The following is a 21,936-nucleotide window of genomic DNA, read 5'->3' on the forward strand; positions in this document are numbered from 1 at the left end:
TTATCTTATTTTAAGAGTAAAATTACTCATTCCATTAGCAAACTATCTCATTTACCTACTCAAATTAAGGGTGAATACACTTAATTTAAGACATTTTTTACTTATTTCTAGATCGTTTTTGCAGTGTGGGCTGCTACCAAAGATTAAATGTTTATCTTATTTAGCTTATCTTCTTTGGCTTTCTTTTTAATCCATAATGGATTTTAAATTCCTTCTAATGTATAAAACCCTTAATAAACAAGCACAATCTTATATCAGAGATCTTAATTTATAGAGGAACAGGCCTGAGTGAATGGATGCATGCCACTGTTTCTTACATGTTCTTGTTGTTAATGTGTGTTACTGATTTACTATTACCAAATAAACATTCAAGCTTGTCTACTAGATATGAGGCTAAAGGCCTCTAAATTGGCCGTTCAGTTGTCAAGAAAAAATAATAAACAGTACAGTTACAATAGGCCTTTGCAGCGCTTTTGCTGCTCGGGCCTAATTAAAAGTCAGCAAAAGCTCAGTTCAAGCATTAAGGGGGTGAAGATGATCTGCTGAGCTGCATGCATCATAGGTTAGTGGTTTTTAACCACCGTCCCTTAGGTTTCTATGCTTAGATGATTCAGCATATTCAACCACATTTTTATACCTCCTCAGCAGGTATCAAGCATTGCAGCAAACTTTGAACCAAAATAAATAACCAAAAATACCGTAAAATAATGTTTAATACAGCAGACAGACTTATAACAGACTTATAAATAGAATTAAGGGAATAAAAAACAAACAAATACAAAATGAAATTAATTGGCCGTTTATTTCTTTTTAATTTCGATTTCAGTTTTTCATTATTTAAGGGACAAACAAAACAACACTTACTAACACACACACAGGCTGGATATAAAATAATCCAAGTAGATATTTACAGACGACGTCCATTTTTAGTGGATTAATGCCTCCTCATGATGATGGTGCTGCTGCAGAGAGCAGAAACCTGCCGTTTCTGTTCACAAAGTGTCCATCTTGGAGTTTCTGGTCCCAACTCTGCTTTAAGGCGTCTCTGTCCATCTTATTTAAGCCCTGGGAGCAAAGCCGAAGATCCTGCACCAGTTCAGACAAATCTTCCAGTTCCTCATGGATCCAAGGACCAGACACCTGACACCCTGGTGGAGGAACACAGAGACAGGATGTCATTCATGAAGCTCCTGTATGCAGAGGAAGCGTCCTGAAACCTGTGTCCACCACTTTGCACACAAAGGTTGGGATCTCTGACTCATGCATATATACATTTTGGAGGGAAAAGGAAAATGGCGACAGAGATGGTAAAGTGGAGAACTGATGTAAGATTAAGGCCCCGTCCACACAAAGTCAAAACGAACACGAAACGCTGATATTTTCCAAAACGTTTGCCGTAAAGACGGAGACGTAAAATAAATGTGATCGTCCACACGAATGCATGAAAACGCTGCAAAATGTATGCCAGGCCTGTAAGTGGCGCTGTGGTGCCAAAGCAAAAATAAGCGACGAAATGTTGGGCATGCGCACTAATATTTATACATGGTGGCCCTGCGGGTCCATTTTCGTGGTTCAGTCAAATTCAGGTGCTGAACTATGTCGTCGATATTGCTCTGTTCTTCCTGGAGATATTCCAGAAGAAGAAGATTCTGTTGTAAGCCCGACAGCAGGGTGAGTAGCATTAGCAGCAACGGCGCCATTGTTGTTGTGATACTGGTCGCGCATGCGTGTTTAGAGGCGACGCCATGACGCATGCGTGTAAAAAAAAAAAAAATGCGGTTAGAGCGTAAAGATGGAAACGCGAAAACGGCGTTTCAAAATCTTCCCACTCTGAAGGCCGGATTAAAAAAAAGATCGTTTACAGACCCCCGAAACGCCGGCTTCGTGTGGATGAGAGGCTGGTTTGGTGAAAAATTTGTGCGTTTAGGCCAGGGTTCGTCTTCGTGTGGACGGGGCCTAAGTCCTCTCAGATGTTCACTTAACACAATTTAACAAAAAAATGTGCAGGTGGAACAGTAGCGTGCACGATCCATGTACAGAGGCCTTAGTTCTCGACGTGGCCGACCCGGGTTCAAATCCAACCTGTGGTCCTTTGCCACATGTCTCTCCCCCTCTCTCATCCCCCCTTTCCTGTCAGCCTACTGTCCATAAAAAAGAGCCACTAGTGTCGCAAAAACTCCCAAAAAAAATGTATTAATAAATAATCAAAGATCGACTTCATGAAAGCTTCCAGTATCACAGGGTACTTTGTACTTGTATTGGTGAATCATAACTATAAACGAGGACCTGCCAAATAAATAAGGCCATAAGTAGCTCAGATCCCTAACGTGCAATATTTCTGTTTTCTTAACATCCTTTTCCTCAAAGATCACCAGGGTGAGTCGTACAACAGATCAACCTATATTTAACAAGGTGTTAGGGCTGAACGATTTCTCCAAATATCAAAATTGAGATTATTTTCCCCCAATATTGTGTTTGCAATTTTATTTCGATTTTCCTTTGCAGTAACCCCAAGTAGAACTTTCATTGCAGGCTTTCAATTTTTTTTAAAACTGTCCATTGTTGCAAGATTTTAGTAGAAACTTTGATAGAAAAAGTGCTTACTTCTACTTGCATGCATGGATCTGCAACTTTCTTGACTTTTCGGCAAACCCATTTTAAACGTTTTTACTGCTACCTAAAGAGCCGGAGTGAGAACCTTGCGTTGCGGGACAGAAAGAGACTGAATAAGCTGGTGAGGAAGGCCACTTCTGTCCTGGGCTGCCCTCTGGACTTGGTGGAGGAAGTGGCTGAGAGGAGGATGCTGTCCAAACTCACATCCATCATGGACAACACCTCTCACCCCCTGTACCAGACTGTAGAGGAGCTGAGCAGCTCCTTTAGTCAGAGACTTAGACACCCTGTCTGTAAGAAGGAGCGCTACCTCAGATAAATCATTCCTGCTGCCACCAGACTCTATAATAATATACTATAACCACAATAACTCCTGTAAAAACCACTGTGCAGCTATATTATAGTTTTTTTTATTTATTGACTGTGCAATATTCTGAATGTGCAATATTTCTCCCCCTGTATAAGCCATCCGGATTGTACATATTTTTATTTATCATTATTTTTTTATTTCTCATTTTTATTTTCTTTTTCATTGTGTGCAATACATGTACACTTGCACCTTAATCCTATTTATCTTGATATACTGTATATACCTGGATATATATTGCTTATTCTTAATGCACCTTTTTCCTCCCTGTTTGCACCTTCTGTAACTTCTATGCAAATATGTGACGAGTGAATTTCTCCGTTGTGAGATCAATAGAGCTCATCTAATCTAATTTTTTAATCTTGCTAAATGTAATGGCATTAAAATTGAGTGCCTCTGCGATTTGAAAATTGCATTTTTATTAAATTGCTATTTTATTGCACACGCAATTAATTGCCCATCCCTACAAGGTGAGAGGCATTCATATTGAATGCTGTAAACATTTCAATACCATTGTAATATTCCTGCCTAATTTAGTGTGAAAGATGCATCAGCTTTGCTGGAGGATGCTGAAAATGGGAGAATTTACTGGGAATCGCTAGGATTTCTCAGCTTATGATGATGGCTGGCTTTGGAGCCAATTAGACTCCCTGGACCAGTGGCTTTAAAAGTGGGGACCACCAGGGAAGGAGTCCAAAAAATAGATTTAAAAAAATGGTAAGAAAAAACATCACATTTGATCTAAGCTTTAAGCCTAACTATTAGGCCAGACAAACACGATGACAAAAACAGCTGTTAATGTTAGCCTTCCTGTGTTTACTCTGTAGGACCAAATCCAGCAAGATCAAACTGCATCATCAACCCAGCATGCACTTCACTGGTTTAAAATGACCACCTCCATTGGTGAAAAATAAAACAAGGGCTGTAGAACTTTTGAAGTAATTCTGATTTTCTGCATGAGTTAATAGCAAAATAACTACATATTCAACTAGTTATGGATCCCTTCAACAGTATTATTAATAATCCCTCTTTTTGAAAGTGGTTTATTAGGTTTATGCTTTATACATCATATGCATTGTTACTTTGCTAGCCGGATTAGAGAGAGTAGATGGCCTTCCTTCACATTGTGGACAACGGACACAATGTGAAGGAAGGCCAACTAAGCATCCACAACTAAGCATCCACCTGATGCAACACATAGACTCATGAGCTATAAGAAGCAGGAGATGACCTTGTTCAGGGCTCAATCTTTTCCGGACGCTCGCGGACGTGATTTTTGAGCCCACAGCTGTGCAAGCTCCAAGCTCCATTTTCTCTGTCCTGTAACGACCTGATCTGGAATAAACTCTTACTTTTTTGCTCCTGTTTTATAGTCCTTTTTTATATGGTTTTACCCAGTTTGAGTTAAGAGTAGTAAATAACTTGCTCCCAGGAGAAGAACCGTGAGGAAGCCCCCGAGGCGCAATGGCCTTTTTTTAGGGGACATAACTTCCTGATTTTAACAGGTTTTTATCTGTTCTAGTTTTATTTCCTTTGGACCTTTCTTTGTAACAGCAGCATGCCTTTTACCTTATTTAACTTTATAATCAGTATGCAGAAAAGTTTACATTATTTCAGCTTCAGGTTTTACTAATTAACCCTTACAGGACTGTTTACAGTCAGATATTCACTGGATGTTGCACTGGGGTTTAGTTTAGCGGGATCCAGGAATATTTTGCAAAAGCACCAACTGATGCGCACCCTGAAGGTTAAGAAGGGCCAGCGGTCGAGAAGCATCTCTCATGGACGCCAGGATGCTGTGGAGACCCGCCGAGGTCACAGACGGGTTCCCTGACAGGTTCAGACTCATCAGGGTTGGACACAAAGGAAGGCACCTGAAGGAAAACAAAGACAGACCCAGCATTCAGAGGAACAGAAGACGAGGAGCCCTAAAAAGGTTTGGGAGAGTTAAAAAAAGAAAACAGAATAACACGGCATAAACCTGGCCAAGACAGCCACACTGCTGTCCGTCAGTCCGTTTGACGCCAGACTCAGGTGGCTCAGAGAGCACTCGTCCTGTAAAGAACAAATACAAGAAGAGAGACATACTGGTTGTATTATACAGTGAGACAGAGACGGTTGTCATGTGGTCCTAACACTCATGCACACCTGAGACAGAAGCTTGGTGAGATGTTCTAGGGCGGGGAAGTCAGCAGGACCTCTGCTGACAGCTGACAGGTCCAGATGTGTGAGAGTCTGCATGGGCAGAGTCTTCAGGACCAATTCAAAGCCCGTGGAGCCCAGTGCATTGTGGGACAGCGATACTGACTTTAGGTGGCCAAGTCCTGAGAGTTTAAGGATATGAAAAAAAATATTTAATAGCAGACGTTTGGTCTAATTTAATTAAAATGGCACCATCTCATATTTCTCAATCTTCGGCTGATTTACATAATTATGTAATAACCAACATCCTTCTGAACAGAAAACAATATAGATTGAACCCAATCGTGCTCATCAGGGGTACCTGTCAGAGCGCCAGCAAGCAGCAGCCTGTGTTGCTGAAGGAAACGGGCTGTGAGGCGACAGGCCTGCAGAGACAACTTGGAGAGCAAAGGGCAGCCGGACAACAGGCAGGACAGCGACTCGGACACCGAGTCTCCGAGAGGGTTGAGGCTCAGATCGAGCTCCTCCAGGCACTGCAGAGAAAAAACACGGCAAAGTTCAGGAGAATTTCTAACAGAAATAATCCTCACTAAGTGTGATGAAGTTTTTTTTGAACAAACAAAAATAAACAAGAGGAAAGAGGTCATAAATAACTAATTTCAGCCTGTTTTTTTTTTTTATGATCATGCATTAAGCAGGAATCCTCATGAAAAATACCTAAACTTACGTTTAAAGTGCTAATGTGACAGGAGTTTCCTCCCAGTGTTTAAAACACAGGCAACAACACGGTGTTGTCCCTCCCCCACCTGTTGCTGCGCTTATTTCAGCTCCCTTACTAAAAAATACAAATTCTAATAAATTTAAATGTCACTTAGAGATCCTTTAAGATTTCAAAAAAGCGATGCAATAAGTGGGCATGTTGTAGTTGATCTAAAAAGATTTATTTGCAAATGTTAGGATGTTCAAACTGGTTTATTAAAAACTGTGTGATTCTGGCACTTTGAGATTGGCTGTAAAAGAAAGATGAGGTTCTAAGCCATGTAGTTGGAGGTAATAAGGATAATAATCCTTTTAAAAATAACTATTATACTAAATATCATTGATTGTGCACTGAATGTAGATGGCTTATCTCACAGGGCTACTGACAAAAAAAAAAAAAATGAAAATACCAAAAACAAATATGGTGACTGCTGATAATATTTTTTAAATTATCTTTATAAACATTCCACAATATTTAATTTTAGTGATTTTCTCTATTATTACTAGTAATATTGTTGGCCTAGTTGGTAGAGCAGTGCACTTGTGCTCTGAGAAGGTTGCATGTACCCCCAAAGCCTCCACTGTGGGTCCCTGAGCAGGACCCTCATCCCCACACTGCTCCCCGATCGCCACACAATGGCAGCCCACTGCTCCCCAAGGGGATGGGTTTAATGCAGAGTAAATTTCCCCATTGTGGGACAATTTACATTTTTTACATTTTAATTCTGACAGACCAAATAGGTTTACATGGGCACAGAAGCTCTCTCCTTTGATGCTGCATTTCCCACTGTTAGCTTAAGCACACAGGGTTTTTCCTTTAACTCAGCTTTCCATTAACAGATTGTTTATGCAGCAAAAAAAAAAAAAAACAGTATCTTCACCAAAGGATCAGCAGTCTTCCCACCTGATAGAGGAAACCCCAATATAAAATTTTTCTGTTAAAATCTTTTTTATTTGGCTTCCCTACAGAACCTAACATGTGGGACATTTACTTGGTTAAATCATCCATGTATGAGTTTATTTTGTCGACTGAATGACTTAAATAAAATAAAACATATTTGGCTAACAGGTTTTATACCTATCATTTTTCAGTTGAGCTTTGAACCAACACTGACAGGAATGCAAGCGATGCGGTAAAGATCATTTTCAACCAGTGTGGTTTGAGTCATTAGATCAGAAACAATGATGGGACCTCAAGATAATTTTTTTTAACCAATGTTTCGTAAGGAGAAAAATTTAGACTTTACTGAAACACAAATAAAGAAAATAAAATAAAGAACAAAACTAATAAATAAAATAATTTTCCAAAAGCGATGAAATAATAAGTTAGGACTACTTCTCTTAACAGATTCCACACCCAGCAATGAAACCTAAAACTGCCTCGTCTAAAGCATTCCTTCCAGTCAAGTTGATGAAATTCTTTTTTTTTTGTGGGGCTGTCAGAGTAAAGGACTGGTGATATAAGTAATAATCAATTTTTAAAATATTTTTAATTGTAAAAAGCTTCTGAAGTTCATCTGCGTGTACTTTCACAAATATGCACGTCTTTATCTCTGTGTTTCACAACTAGACTTGTGGTTGGGATGTAACAAACAAGTAGTGTGAACATTTTGCGAGGCACTGTACGCTTTCTGCACTTTAAAGAAGTGTTTTTATTGCCCAGTAGCAGATTTACCGGGAAGGCAGGATGACTGAGTCCCTTCAGAGCGTCCACAGCCTTCTCCAGCCCTTCCCCTGTGATGCAGTTGGCAGAAACGTCGAGCAGCCGGAGGCGGGGCATGGTGATGGTTGTGGCGACCAGCTCGGGGACCAGGCCGTCTGAGAGCCGGTTTCCCGAAAGGCGCAGCTCAGTGAGGCTGGCCTGAAGTTTGAGGGCACGTAGCAGCGGGCTGAGGGGGGAGGCGGCCAAGCTGAGGCCACATACTGACACAGAGGAGCTCCCATCCTGGACCTCAGACAGCCGGGTCAGGCGTTTATCCTCGTCTGGAGACACATTTGATAATAACATAATAAAAATACTACTTAAAAAAATAAAAACTAAATAATTCCCGGGCTGTGCGTAACGACGAGTCGCTCACCCACTGCAAGACTCTGACAGGCCCTCTTGTAGCGCTCAGGGAGGGGAGGGAGATCCCAGGAGGAAACCTCAGCCAGAACCTGCAGAACCCAATTAAAATAGGAACAAATAACTTAGCAAAGGTCAACCTGGGTGCAGATTCATACAAGCTAATTTAGATGTTTGTACAGGGTTCCTACAGCATAAGGCAAGTTAAATTCAAGACTTTTTAATGCCACTTGAAATAAAAATTTAAGACCAAATTCACAAGAAACACAAGAAAAACCTGCTTGCGACAACTTAACCCAAAGGTTTATTTTAACATAAACCACTGCACTAATGTTTCAAATGTTGAAAAGCTTCCCATACAGGAAGAAAGCAAAAAACACACAAATGACAGATATATTTGAACAATTATTTAACTGAATTCACAAACTTTGTTTTAGCAGGGAACAAAACAAATCAGTTTTAAAGCCAAAACATAACCAGTGCTAAGTCTTTTTTGCAGCTATTTTTCTTTGTATGGTTTTCTTACTATGTTTGATTTGGTGATAAGTGGAGGCGTTGCAGAGACAAGGGTGGAACTAAACTGAGAAATACCGGCTGTTTCTCTGTAACTCCATTTTGACGCTTTGTGTTTCGTGCTTCGCATGTGTGACTCCACCGCCTTAATTCCCATCGTTCTGAGCTTGAATGACTTCTTGCACAAAATCCACTGAGCCTCATGTATGTTCCCTGGTTTTAGCCATGGAGAAAACTCTTGGCTGGAGACAATTTTGGTTACATTTACACTTGCTCATATTTTCCAGACAAAAAGTTAATGGTGCATCTCCCAAATGTCACCGGCCGCAACAACGCTTTATTGGTTCTGCTATCGGGACACAACCAATAATGGCGAGCCATTATTTTTTTTTTATAAAAAAAAAAAAGGTCAATTATAATGTTTTATTTAGATTCCAAAAATAAATAGTAATAAAAATAATCCTATTTATGATGTTTTAAAAATTAAGACCTATGAAAGACTGATTTAAGACATTTTAATACCAATTAAGGCCATAATTTCATTTTGAAGAATTCAATGCCTTTTAAGACTTTTTAAGGACCCGCAGGAACCCTGTTGTATGTGATTGTGCAGATATCTCTTTCTTATTTTAACCCCCCCACCTCTTCATTGGTGTGCAGCACAGCCAGCAACAGGTCCTGTGGAGAGAGCAAGGCCCCTTCCTTCTGCAGCGAGAGGCGAGGCAGCAGGCCACACTTCTGGTAGTAACGCTGGGCTGCTTGCTCACAGAGCCACGACACGGTGCAGGAGTCTGCCTCACTGCAACAAAACCCAACATGACTGCTTTAACATCAAACACGCTAAAGCAACCACATCCTGAATCAAGTTTGAGTCCAGGCAGATTTGACTGCATAAAAACACGAGGATCCATATAAAATAACTGAATGATGAAGAGCAATGATGAGGATTCAGAATAAAACAAACCTCTGGGGAACAGGGATGAGGAAGACGTCATCCTGCACTCTGACCCTCATCCTGATTGGTGGGGGCGGGGCTCCTTGTGCAGGAGCAGCAGGACAGCGAGCTAAGGGCTGAAATATGAGAGCAAACAGACCAGGATGAGAAACAAACATAACAGGGATAAGTTTTAATATCAGCTCAGCAATCATAACTCAGCCATCAGGGTGAATGCATTCTATTCAACCAAGAAAGACACTTCATGTGTGTTGGACTGATTCTAAATTATTTAATTTTAAAGCTGCTTCAAAAACTTTAGTAAAATAAAAAAATGAACAAATTAGAGGGTTTTTCAAATTATTACTTTAAACAAACCTGTGCAAGTTTAAGGCCTGAAAGAGATCGAACCTTTATTTAGAAATATATAAAAAGGAAAATGACTTAAGTTTCTCTTTGCTTTCTGTCATATTTAGAAGGACTGGATTTTCATAAAAAAAAACTGATTTGGATACAATTCTCTATATTTAGAGTCAATACTTTTCAATCCAGTCTGATCTCAAATTGGGCTGCTGGTATTGAATGACATAACTGTGTATTTATGCAACATATTAATTAACATTCAACAGCTAATTGATAAAGCAATGATATTCAATGGCAACTGTAATGACATTGGGAAATATAATTGGTTGGATGAATCAATCTCTGGAGATTAAAATGTTTAGTTGGTCAGAATTGAACAATTATTTTAACAGTTTATTAAAAACAATCAAGAGTAAAGAGGGTAAAAGCAATAAAAACAACACAATTTAAAATAAGTATATTAGCAGCACTAAGTATAAGTATAACCGAACGGTGGATTTTGTGAACCGTTCCACCCCTTATCTATATATATATATATATATATATAGATAAGGGGTGGAACGGTTCACAAAATCCACCGTTCGGTTTGGTTCACGGTTTCGTGGTCACGGTGTTCGGTTCAATATATGTTGATTGTTACCCCGAAATCCCATAAAAATTTATGAAAAAATCTAAAAACATTAATGAATTGTAATTATTTTTAATGATCCGCGGAAACCATGGATCATTTCCACATGTTTTGCTGCTTTGAATTTAATCATCTGGCGCATGCCCTCTACGATCTCCAAGGAACTCAGAGCGGAGCGGACGGGAGCCACAGTAGAGGCTGTATGCTTTGCTTTGTGCAGGCGGTCTGGAGCGCAGCGGGGCGGAGCGCTGACGGAGTATGTGGGATTTTGGGGTTAGCATGACATGTTGGTCGTGTTGCTGTTAGCATAAACAAAACGTGTTGCACAATGCTTGCACACTGTTGCACTTTTATCCACAACTTTCTTCCCGCCGTCATCGTAGGTCACTCTAAATGCAAAGTGGTCCCATACAGCAGACCTATAAAGTGCTGCTGGCGCGTCTTCCAACTCCTGTTCTTTCCCACTCACCATACCCACACAATTCTCCACAACAACTGATTTTTTTCTGCTACACCCGGCTACGCTGCTTCGCTTTTTCTTCTTCTTGTTTACTACTGGTGGTTGGCTTTGGTCGCAGTACCGCCACCTTCTGCTCTGGAGTGTAAACACTTCGCCTATGAGAAAAAGGAGCAGCGCATGAACCGAACGCAACACACGCGAACCGAACCGAGTAAGTAGAACCGAACAGTTTGGATGGTTTTCATAAACCGTTCCATCCCTAAAATATATATATATATATATATATATATATATATATATATATATATATATATATATATATATATATATATATATATATATATATATATATAAAAAGAGTGATAAAAAGAGGTTCAGAGAAGGACAAACCATTTCACGTCTAACCAAGGAAGGAATAATAAATATATACTTTTATACATTTAGATCTCAAGGCATGGATGTTGAATGCACTAATGAATCAGCGAGCACATGCATGTGTCAGAGGATACTGACACAAAAAATAGATAAATCATGCCCCGCTAATGTCCAATACTGGTCGGTTGATGCATCAGCCGACTTGAGAGAAAGTTTACATTTCGTTCTGCTGCAGATTTCTCCCTTTTAAGAAGGACGTTTTCCTGCATCCTCAGGAATCAGGGATCTCTGCAGAGTTGGACTCAATGCATCTAGAAAGACCTTTCAACAATAAACTAAACCCGCCTGCATCATAACTCATTTTGAAAACTGTTAAAAAAGGTAAATGTCCCAAAACTTGCTCTGCTTTGCTCTTTATTCAGTTAAATTCCTAAAAGGACAAAAAGCTCCCGTTTCCAAAAGTAGCTCCGTCTGTAGCTCACCTGGTAGATCATCTGCGGAGGAGTCTCAGGTCTCGTGTCTTCATCGTCTGTAATGGACGGACTGCTTGACCTGCCGACCTCTCTGGAGCCTAACCTCACCATCCCTGGCATCTGAGTCATCTTCACCTGACGAGGCTTAAGTGAGCCGTTCTTCTTCAGACAGAGACTCCGGCTGGAGGAGCTGAACACAGAGCCTGGAAGAATAGAGCATAAGGAAAGTGACATGAGCAAGGAAAAGGCGATAAAACCTCCAAACCAAGTCTGAAGCGTTACCGCTGCAGGATGCGTCAGAGTTCAAATGATGGTTCTGATTTCTAGCAGCTGAAGATGAAGCCGCCTCTTCCCTTCTGGGTCTGTTAGGATCCGTGTGAAGCCTCCTCTTTTTCTTTGGCTGCATCTCCCCCAGATCGTCATCCAACCAGTCGTCAGCCAGATACTCGTCCTCCGGAACCAGAGCGGATCTGCTGGTGGATGAAACAGCAGGCGTGCTGGAGAACTGAGGCTGTGAAAGACCCTGACGAAGAGTTTTGGAGCTGCCCAAGCTGCGAATGGTGCTATGGTAATCGTCTCGTTGGAAGACGCATGTCGCCGGGGCCTCCCTGTTACCCTCCCCAGAGGAGTTGGGGGGCCGCAGAGGCTCCTTGTTAGAGGGATTGTCCCTTTGAGTCGGCGCTGCTGGGAAAGCGTTTCTGGGACGGACAGGGCGGAGAGGACTGACCGGAGCATCTGAGTCGCTGTCATCTGAGCTGCTGCTGGTAATCTAAACAACACAGAAATATTCTGGTCTTATCATCTAGAGATCACAAAAAAATAAAAAATAGCTGTTTTTGTTTTGCTTTCCCCAAACATTACCCCGTATAAAACAGGGCCCTCTGTCCCTCGCACTTTGTGGCGCTGCGACGAGCCACCGCTTGACCACTGTCTGGGACTGCCTGCTGCGCGTTTCCCCTCAGACGTGTCGCCGTTTCTGGGTCGGTCCGGGTTAGAGGAGGAGCCCCCTCCAGCGGGCGTCAGAGGCTCAGAGTTCTCTGCGTCAAACAGCTGGCTGTCCTGCAGGGCCTCAAAGGGCTTGGCTGCAGCGGGGGCAGCAGGAACTGTGGTTGGCAGGAGAAAACAGAAACTAAAGGTCCTGGCAGGGAAGTGTTAAAAGCAACATTTTCCAGCTAAGCTAAACGCTCACTTCCTCCTGCAGCTGACTTCTTCAGCAGCCTCTCTGTAAAGAGACATTCTTGCCTCGTCTCCTCGTCCAGCTCTCTCCTGTAAGTCCGCTGCCAGTGGCGCAGGGTGTCCATTGGAGTCTCTCCCTAAAAAAACAAAATAAACATGGCAGATTGAGAGTTGGGGTTACCAACAGGTTTTCTACAACTACAGACTCTTCAGAAGCTCCAGAGAGAAGCTTGAACTGGGAATCTATGGAAAAAAAGACAAAAGATTGAAACCTGGTTGACCCAAACCAGACCACAGGTGCAATTTTTCTTTAAAGTATTACCTTAAAGTGAGATATATTTAATATTTTTTCAGGTCAACATTCAGCAGTGTGATGCTCTGTGCAGGCTGCCCTTCTCTAAAACTAACCTTAAAAGGGATGGATCCATCACTGAACAGGTCATGTGACCCAGAGCACTGCTTCATGACCGTCTGAGCTCCCCTTAAGCAGGAGAGCTGACCGAGTTAAAGGGGTTGTTAGGCATTAAAACATACATGATGCCTGATCAGACTTTATTTATTCTATGATGTCGGTTTTAATCTACAGGGGTGAATGTGGTCTCGTCTTTAGAAACATTTCTGTCAATATCTCAATCTGTTGATCCTAAATGGTCTGCTAGCAGATTCCAAAAAAAAAAACCGTTTCATTTTTTTATGTTTTTGCTGTTGGCCTTCATGGGGGCTAAAGCTAGAAGCTATTGACAGATTTTATTTTGTATTTCCTCAAAAGCGGATGAGATTTACTCTGAAACGTCGTGTCTCTTCGTATTAGACCCATGAAAATGTCTCAGAATTGCTGCGTAGTCTGACTAAAATAGGCATCGGGTCTATCTCAGTTGCAGACAGACCTGTTTTCCAGTGTAGTCCTGTTTCTCTGACTGTGACTGGCTGAATGTGCTCTCTTCATCCTCTGGCATGGGAGTTGGCTCAGAGCTCGTCTGCCTGGCTGTGTGTTTCCTGGACCGGGCCGCCTTTTACATCTGCTTTTTGTGTCTCTGCTTCTGTCTCATTGATCCCCAGTCGGCCTCAGCAGATGGCCGCTCACACTGAGCCTGGTTCTGATGGAGGTTTCTTACTCTTAAAAGGGAGTTTTTCCTTTCCACTGTTGCTACAAGCATTGTTAGTGTGAAGGATTGCTGAAGAGTCAATGAGTCAATTCAATCAACTGGTTTTCCTTAGATAGAAAACTTTGAATCAATTTGACTGGATGATCTGGTTGAACTGTAAAGTGCCTTGAGATGACTTGTGTTGTGAATTGGCGCTATAGAAATAAACTGAATTGAATTGAGATAATTTCTGCAAATCCCCTTGCAGAAAATCATGTTGGGTGTGTTCAGCCCTTCTGGATTCAAACTCCTAAAAATACTTTCAATAAGTGTTTTAATTAAGAGTAATTTTCATTTGAAAGTGCTTTACTGGAGCACATTGTTTGTCAAAGAACACTACTGCCACCTACTGGTTTGTGACTTCACGGTGCGGTATCGGCTGTTGATCAAGTCCCAGTGCTGTATCTGGTGTTTGTCACAACGCGCTATTATCCAAGTCATCTTGAAAACATTCTTCTTCCAAATGTTGGCTACATATTACGTGTTTTTTCTCTGACCAGAAGTTCGATGGCAAATCCTCCCTCTTCAAGTTGGCGATCCAACGACCAACCCGTCCGTGAATCAGAAAGGTGGAGTAACTCATTAAAACATCCAGCTGCCATGCACGTGGGCATTGTCAGTTTCACTATAGCTCTGGTGAATTTCAATGGTGAAGTCCTCTGGAAATCTTCAATAATTGTTGATTGCAGATGTGTCTAGTAGTTCCCATTGATTTTACTTGTAAAGCGGGGAGAATGGCGCTAAGCTTACCGCACCGTGACGTCACTGCTGGAAGATGGCAGGAGGGAGGGGTTACTAGATTTAGGCAATAACGGACGCTCCCGGGCTCAGTGATTGAGACGAAAATTATTTAAATTTTTTTACTGATTAAAGTTAAATTCATTAAATCACAGCGAACGTATTAGTTTTAGGTGTAAATAATGATCCATTGATTATTACGTGCCGACCGGACTTTTCGCTAAAGGCCATGACACAATTATCTGTCAGATCGATGCAAAATCGTGTTGTGTTCAGGGTTTAATGAGAAAAATTTATGGTAAAAGTAGTGTAATTCTTATCTAAGCCCAATATATATATATATATATATATATATATATATATATATATATATATATATATATATATATATATATATATATATATATATATATATATATATTTATATTATATATATATTTTTTTTTTTTTTTTTTCTTTAGACTGATCTGATGACAAGATTTCTGTTGTGATAAAGATTTTTCAGCAATACGCACCATTTTGCTCTTATGTCTTATTTTTGCTTTTGATTTTCCCTCCATGCCGCAGCGTTCTCAGCAACCCCCAGCAGCTAAGTGAAAAACACTGATGTAGATTAGGGATGCACGATATTGGGATTTTGGCCGATATCCGATATGCCGATATTTTAACTCATGTAGCCGATAACCGACATCGATACCGATGTTAAAGCTGGACAAAAATAAGCAGTCATTGAAAATAGCAGTTTTGTTATCCATTTCTGACACTTTGGAAAATAATATACTCAAATATATTTTCATATGCTGATATCAAATAGATTTTTAAAAACGCGGTATCGATCTATTTTACTTTCAAAATCTCGTGAAATTTCATCTTTTTGTTACAAACTCTCGTGATATTTTGCAAATTCTTGTGAGATTTTGTTAGTAAAATAGATTGATACCGCATCAATATATCAACATATAAAAATATGGCAACATTTCATGAATTTTCGGGGGATTTCGTAGCATAACGATGACATATAGCAATATTTAATTAGTAAAAGAGATTGATATGGTGTTTTTAAATGGCAATATATCAGCATATGAAGATATTGGGATATTTTAATGTATCAATATTTTTTCCCTCGTCTTTAGAAGTTTTTGAGGAAGAAGAAGAAGTAGTATTTTTTATTTTTTTAGACTTTAGAAACTCAGAAGCTGATCAAATATCGGGTTAAATATCGGTGGGGTGGCCGATGTCCGATATTAAGTTTTAAGGCCGATACAGGCCGATACCGATATAGGGGGCCGATTATATCGTGCATCCGTAATGTAGATAGTTTTTTTTTTTGGTTCAGAAATCTTGAGCTTTTGTTTTCTACTGTTCTCCGTTAAAAAAATGTTTTAGGGTCTAAATGTCTTTTTATTGAAATTCCTTAATCATATGGTAACAGCAGACTGAAAATACTCCGATATTCTCACAGAATAAAACATTTTACTGCAAACCATTGCTGATTAGATTACCCAACTAATAATGTTCACTTTTAAAAAAAGGTACCGATAAAGATCACACACACAAACCTTAGAATTGCGAATCGTGACAGAAGCCCCTCGCTGCACCAGCAGCTGAGCAACTTTGAGATTTCCACAAGCGAGTGCATCATGCAGGGGGGTCACTCCCTCACAGAGCGGCCCGCCGGGGTCGTTGATGTTAGCGCCGCGCTCCAACAGAACTGCTACAATATCTGCAAAACAGATAAAAAAATACAGGAACCCAGTGAGCAAAGTAAAGATATTTCCCCCCCAAAACACAAGCTGTGCAGCCAGTAAAGGATGAGTTACCATAGTGACCGTGGTTGCAGGCTTCATGCAGGGGAGTCCATCCGCAGTAGTCCCTGGGGTTCACTGGGTGACCCTGACAACCAAACACTGATGTTTTACCCTCATGATCACAAAGATCATCGTAAACATTATTATCTGAACTGAGACAATATTTGAAAAGCTCAGACGAGAAGCTTAAAGGTGCAGAGACTCATTAAAGGCACACTATGCAACATTTTTCAGTTAATTAATGTGTTCCATAACGTTTTGGATGATTAAATGAGTCATTTCAGGTTGAACAAAGGTATTCTCGGCCGCCCTGGTGGTCTGTGGGGGAAATACTGCACTTGCAATTGCAGGAGCACCGACCCGCACCCACAGGCTCAGAAGTCTCGTGAGAGTCAGTCTTGCTTTACGGCGAGAACTGCTACACCCCCCCAGTTAACAGCATTCTCGTTGCTAGCACAGTGGCGATCTTTGTGCAGTTATGCTACGTTCACGCAGCAAAAGCAGCAAAATCGCGTCTGCTGCTTCATTTTTGCTGCCTGTACCAGTTATTTCTGACGCGCGGCTGAAGCAGCTTTGCTGCTCTGGCTGCGCGGTGCAAAAGTGTGTCTGACGCGCTTTGGGCGGAGCTTCACTATCCTTTCTCTGCCTTGCAGCTATATTTGCTGTGATCAGTGGGAATAAAGTAGTTTTCATATGTGTTTACGTTTTCAGGTGTATTTTCTCACTTAATCAGTGCCGTCAGTTCATTCAGATTATCATCCTCCCTTACAATATTTTTTCTGTCGGAGCCGCTCAGACCCCCACATACCAGCGGTGTGCCGACAGTATGGATCCCTTCATCAGCAGCCTCTGGCCGGGTCGCCTCCTCGCGGTTCACCACGGCAGCTGGTAGGTGTTTTTCATCTAAATAATCCAAACTGCATATTCTGCCGGCAGATTTCTGCATTTTAAGTTAATTTAGGCGTCAATAAACTGTTTAAGAGGAGAGATCATCAGCGCTGTGTCTCTCTCCCTGCGTCAGATGCTTAAACGCGCCCGATGCGCTGCTTCAGCTGCTCAGACGTGCTGCGCCTTCTGCTCAAAACGCGCCGCGGGACCTTTTGCTGCGCCTTGACGTTACGTTGCATGTAAACTCGCTGCTTCTGTCGCGCCAGCTGCCGTGTGAACGCAGCATTAGTCATTCGTTGCGTTCGCCTGTCTGCTAAGCTCAAAACAACCGCGCCTGGCTTGACGGAGAAACCAGGAGAACAGCTGAGCATATTTACGACAGTGCACTTATACTTTCGCCCTCTGGGGGGAGCCTCGCTGGAAAATCAACACCGGTTGCATAGTATACCTTTAAAGGACTTTTCATACCAATCAGCAGCCCACTCTAGCCGCATATCAAGTTTTCTAAAAAAAATTCTGCATCCTGTTGGGAGTGTTATTTGTAATTTTTGTGTTTTAAGCCTCTTTTTTTTTGCTCACTTTCTTATTGAATAAAGTCCTTCAGTGTCTATTTACAATAACACTGTTGTCGGAAAATTTTTATCTCTCTTCTATTATATATTAATTTATCCTATTTACTCACTATAAAAGTTTTCACTCAGTCTGTTTCTCTCAAGGCCACACAATTCTCTGCAGGCTGGTGTTTGTAGACGAGACATAGCTTCTTCCCATAACAAACTAGATTCTTTCTCAAGGTTTATTCATAACATGTTACTATTGTTAATTTCGTTAACGAAAACTAAACGAAAATATTTTCGTCAACGCACATTTTTCACCGAACGAAAACTAGACGAGACGAAAATCCCCACTAATGAACAATAACTGGGAGAAAATCTGAAATAATTTTCGTGGATTAATAAAGACGAGACGAAAATGCAGTTCGGTAAATAAAGACCAGCCATCCAGAAACAGTGACAGGCCAGCTATACAAGCTTCCTTAATTGCCAACTCCAAATACAAAGCTGACTCTCAGGACTAGCAAGTCACCTTAAATACTGTACCTTTATAAACCATGTGAACTAGCAGGCAGGAAAGCACTTTTGTTGTATCAGTTGGAGTTTTTTTTTTCACAACATTGATCTCAAATCTATTTATTTTATTATTCTATGTGAACTAGCTTTAAACAGCCAGCACTTGTGTAAAGTTCATAAGACACTTTATTTTATTTATTTGTTTCCTTTGTCAGGTGTATTTTATTTGTTTTAATGCAAGCATTTGTGTTTGTGTCTTTGAACCTTAACAATGTTCGAAATAAATATGCAAATATTGTCAGAACATCTTCCATGTCTGCATGTGTTCCTTAAAATTGTGTTATTTTATCAAAAAGATGAGAGAAAATGTTGAAATGTGAAATAATTTTAGGGAATGTTAAATATTATCTGCTGACAAAAAAGTAAAAGGCTAAAATGATGTCCTGACTAAAACTAAACTAAAATGTTGACAGTTTTTGTTGACTAAAAATAAACAAATAAAATTATGTTTTCTTGGACTAAAATAAAGACTTAAATGCTCTGACTTATAGTCGACTAAAACTAGACTAAAAAAAAATGGGATGTCGACTAAATGTGATAAAAACAAACAAGCGATGCTGAAACTGGACTAAAATTGAAACTAAATTTAAAAATGGCTGGTAAAATTAACACTACATGTTACTGTTAACCAAAGTTATTTGTTTTGACTTTGACTACTTTTGCAGTGTTCTAAGTAAGGGGGGGACGAACCCTGCTCATGCAGAACAGAGCAGAATGCTGTGCCATTAGGGCTGTATGATGAACTGTTCTCTCTTTGCAAAGATATGAATAAATGTGCCGACTGAGTGAAATCCATCGATCTCCGTTTATTTAACTAGGGTGAATAGTTGAATACTTTTTTTCCCACGACAACACCAAGTAACCAGAGCAATGGCAAAGTTGCGAAAAATACTGAGGAAAAGTCCAAAATCCTGGGTTAAAATGGAACGTTGTCAGTAATTAACGGTACCCATTTTCAGTGTCATGCAAAAGTCATCTAACCTTGCCTAACGACAAGCCGCTAACGGTTGCTAACGGTGATGAATGCAGGACGTTGTAGCCTTAGATCTGAGGCTGTTGCACAATTGCACAATCCTCAGCCTTGTGAAAATCTTTATCGTGATCAAATGCTTCGACCCATTCTGAAGTATTCCCGTCGCTGACCTTGTACTTCACCTCACAAATACTGCAGCAGGGTTAATGACCTGCATTGCATTTTGGGAAGTAGAGAGCTTTCTGTTAGCTATGCTTGCTGCATTTACTGCAGCAACGGTTTCTGACCTCACCACACTCTCGTGTGTGTACTGCTGGAAAATCGTGGACTATTCCACCCCCATTATTACACCATGATGCGTTTCAGCACCGAAACATGGCATCATTTGTTTCTTCATAAAAAAAAAAAATGGAATTTGATCGGCGCTGATAAAAAAACAAAATTCGAGTCATGCGCTGTTAAGTAACTGCCTCAGTTGTCGCCATCAGGCTTTCTGATGTTTTACACTATTGCCAGCAGATGGTGCCAATTCTGTTTATGTCTGCTCATGGAGCACCCAGTGCTGGAATTCTGTTTAGCCTTAAAAACTACCATCTAAACCCTATCAGGGTGGACGCTTGGTGGAAATGACCTGATTGTATCCAAATCTAATGGTTTTTTGTTCAGGTAAATAATGTGACTATGTACCTTTAAACTTTTCATCGATTTTATCAGCTCAGTGGAGAGGGATTTACTAGAGAAAGTGATGTTTCACCTGTTCCACCAGGTACTGGACCTGCTTCAGGTTCCCATCTATACATGCTCTGTGGAGGGACGTCTCTCCCTTTTCATTCCTCTTGTTCCACTGCAGCAGAGATTGATAAAAAGTTAAGAAAATACATGTAAAAACTAAGAATAAATGAGAAACGTCTGCTTGTGCACCTCACCCTTCCTGTCTTCCTCCTTCCAGACACCATCTTGTCATAACCCTCCAAATCATCATCTACAATCAACAGGAGGCCAAACAGGACAAGCATGAGATAAATGCTCCTTCTCTAGCTGAGAGTTCTTTGTTTTGGATGGTAGAGAGAGAGCGCTGCCCCCTACCTGAGTCTGACAGAACGACATCACTGTCGTCTAGAGGTTCGCTGTTGTCCATCTCCTCCTCTGCATCCTCCTCTCCATCACTCCCCTCTGGATCCCAGCCCTCTGAGGAGCAGAGCTCGTGCAACCTCGCCTCGGTCTCATCAGCATTCACCGAGCTGCGCCGTCTCTGGGACGCCAGCCAGAGCCGCAGCGTTCGTTTCTGTGGGAGTAAAGGCAGCTTTCATTGACACTTCAGGTTTTCGCATCCTGTCGCCTGAGGGGACTGAGAAATTAATGAGCTTATATAGGTTTTATATGTTTAAAAGTGGTGTTGCATAGCCATAACCATGCACCTTGGCCTTGAACACTTGAATCAAACAGCATTTTTTATTTCCTTTGGGGAGAAAAAATCCATAATAAAGCTCCTTAACTAAAAGGAGACATTTAGGATTCCTCATCTCTCTTGTTGCTCCTATCCTACAGCTGTTCAGGTAGAAGAGGATAAGATTATATTCAGACTAGTCAGAGTATGCTCTGTTTGGGGTATAGAGGCCTTATTTACATCGACCATGTCTGGGATTAACCTTTAGGGGTAAATGGGGTATATGCATTTTTAGCCATTTTTTAAAGATTTGTTCTTAAATGAAAAATTGTAAAATTTTTGTTTGGGTTTAAATGCTGCTGTAAGCTGGAGATCCTTTCAGCAAAATTGCCCCTTTAAGAGTCTGTACTATTACTCTCAGTAGCAATTCGATTACCAAATTAGTTAACGGTTATTTTAATAATAAGTTAAACATGATTAAACCAATTAATCGATTCAGACAGACTGATTGAGGGTCGTATTTTCACTGCTACAGAAGCAGCATGCTATTGTTATCTACAGTCCTATATTATGCCTAGAAAAAACACCCATAACTACAGTTCATGTTGGAATAAAGTCTTTATAGGCCACTCAGTGAAATATTGTGAAAATCAACACTTTAAGCCAATAGTGTTATTTGAATCCCGGAAAAGACCCCATTACTTTTTTAACATTTAAAATATATATATTTTGATAGCAGAAGTTTATCTCATGAAAAGGCTACTTGCCCTAATATATTAAGAAAAAGAACAAAAGTGCTTCTATAAGACATTAATGAAAAACACTCCCAGTGTGAAAGAAACAGCATAACCTTAGAGTATTAATAAATAAAAAAAATTTAATTATGTTTTTTACTTTACGTTTTAACTTTTCAATTAGCCGTTTAACTTTTTTTCAACCTAATTTACAGTAGGTAACAGAAATCAAGGGCTCATCTAATTCGTCAAATGCCAAATAAAC

At 40.6% G+C, this 21,936-nt stretch overlaps 1 protein-coding gene across 1 annotated transcript in view; it reads right to left on the reverse strand.

Annotated features, from left to right (window-relative positions):
* Nucleotides 1–834: 834 nt before the first annotated feature.
* Nucleotides 835–21,936, reverse strand: part of tonsl (tonsoku-like, DNA repair protein) — a 31,175-nt gene continuing 10,073 nt past the window's right edge. The window contains exons 11-28 of the mRNA XM_038307076.1: nucleotides 20,637–20,835; nucleotides 20,477–20,532; nucleotides 20,305–20,394; nucleotides 16,572–16,644; nucleotides 16,311–16,474; nucleotides 12,882–13,005; nucleotides 12,554–12,795; nucleotides 11,975–12,461; nucleotides 11,702–11,895; nucleotides 9,424–9,530; nucleotides 9,102–9,258; nucleotides 7,960–8,038; nucleotides 7,557–7,864; nucleotides 5,484–5,655; nucleotides 5,129–5,304; nucleotides 4,962–5,035; nucleotides 4,721–4,854; nucleotides 835–1,148 (exon numbers count right to left, since the gene is read on the reverse strand). Coding sequence (XP_038163004.1) covers nucleotides 946–1,148; nucleotides 4,721–4,854; nucleotides 4,962–5,035; nucleotides 5,129–5,304; nucleotides 5,484–5,655; nucleotides 7,557–7,864; nucleotides 7,960–8,038; nucleotides 9,102–9,258; nucleotides 9,424–9,530; nucleotides 11,702–11,895; nucleotides 11,975–12,461; nucleotides 12,554–12,795; nucleotides 12,882–13,005; nucleotides 16,311–16,474; nucleotides 16,572–16,644; nucleotides 20,305–20,394; nucleotides 20,477–20,532; nucleotides 20,637–20,835 — 3,039 coding nt within the window. The 3' untranslated portion in view covers nucleotides 835–945. The remainder of the gene's footprint in view (nucleotides 1,149–4,720; nucleotides 4,855–4,961; nucleotides 5,036–5,128; nucleotides 5,305–5,483; nucleotides 5,656–7,556; nucleotides 7,865–7,959; nucleotides 8,039–9,101; nucleotides 9,259–9,423; nucleotides 9,531–11,701; nucleotides 11,896–11,974; nucleotides 12,462–12,553; nucleotides 12,796–12,881; nucleotides 13,006–16,310; nucleotides 16,475–16,571; nucleotides 16,645–20,304; nucleotides 20,395–20,476; nucleotides 20,533–20,636; nucleotides 20,836–21,936) is intronic.

The sequence above is a fragment of the Cyprinodon tularosa genome, unplaced genomic scaffold, assembly GCF_016077235.1.
Source record: "Cyprinodon tularosa strain WSP-4 unplaced genomic scaffold, ASM1607723v1 ctg6, whole genome shotgun sequence".
In the NCBI taxonomy this organism is placed as follows: Eukaryota; Metazoa; Chordata; class Actinopteri; order Cyprinodontiformes; family Cyprinodontidae; genus Cyprinodon; species Cyprinodon tularosa.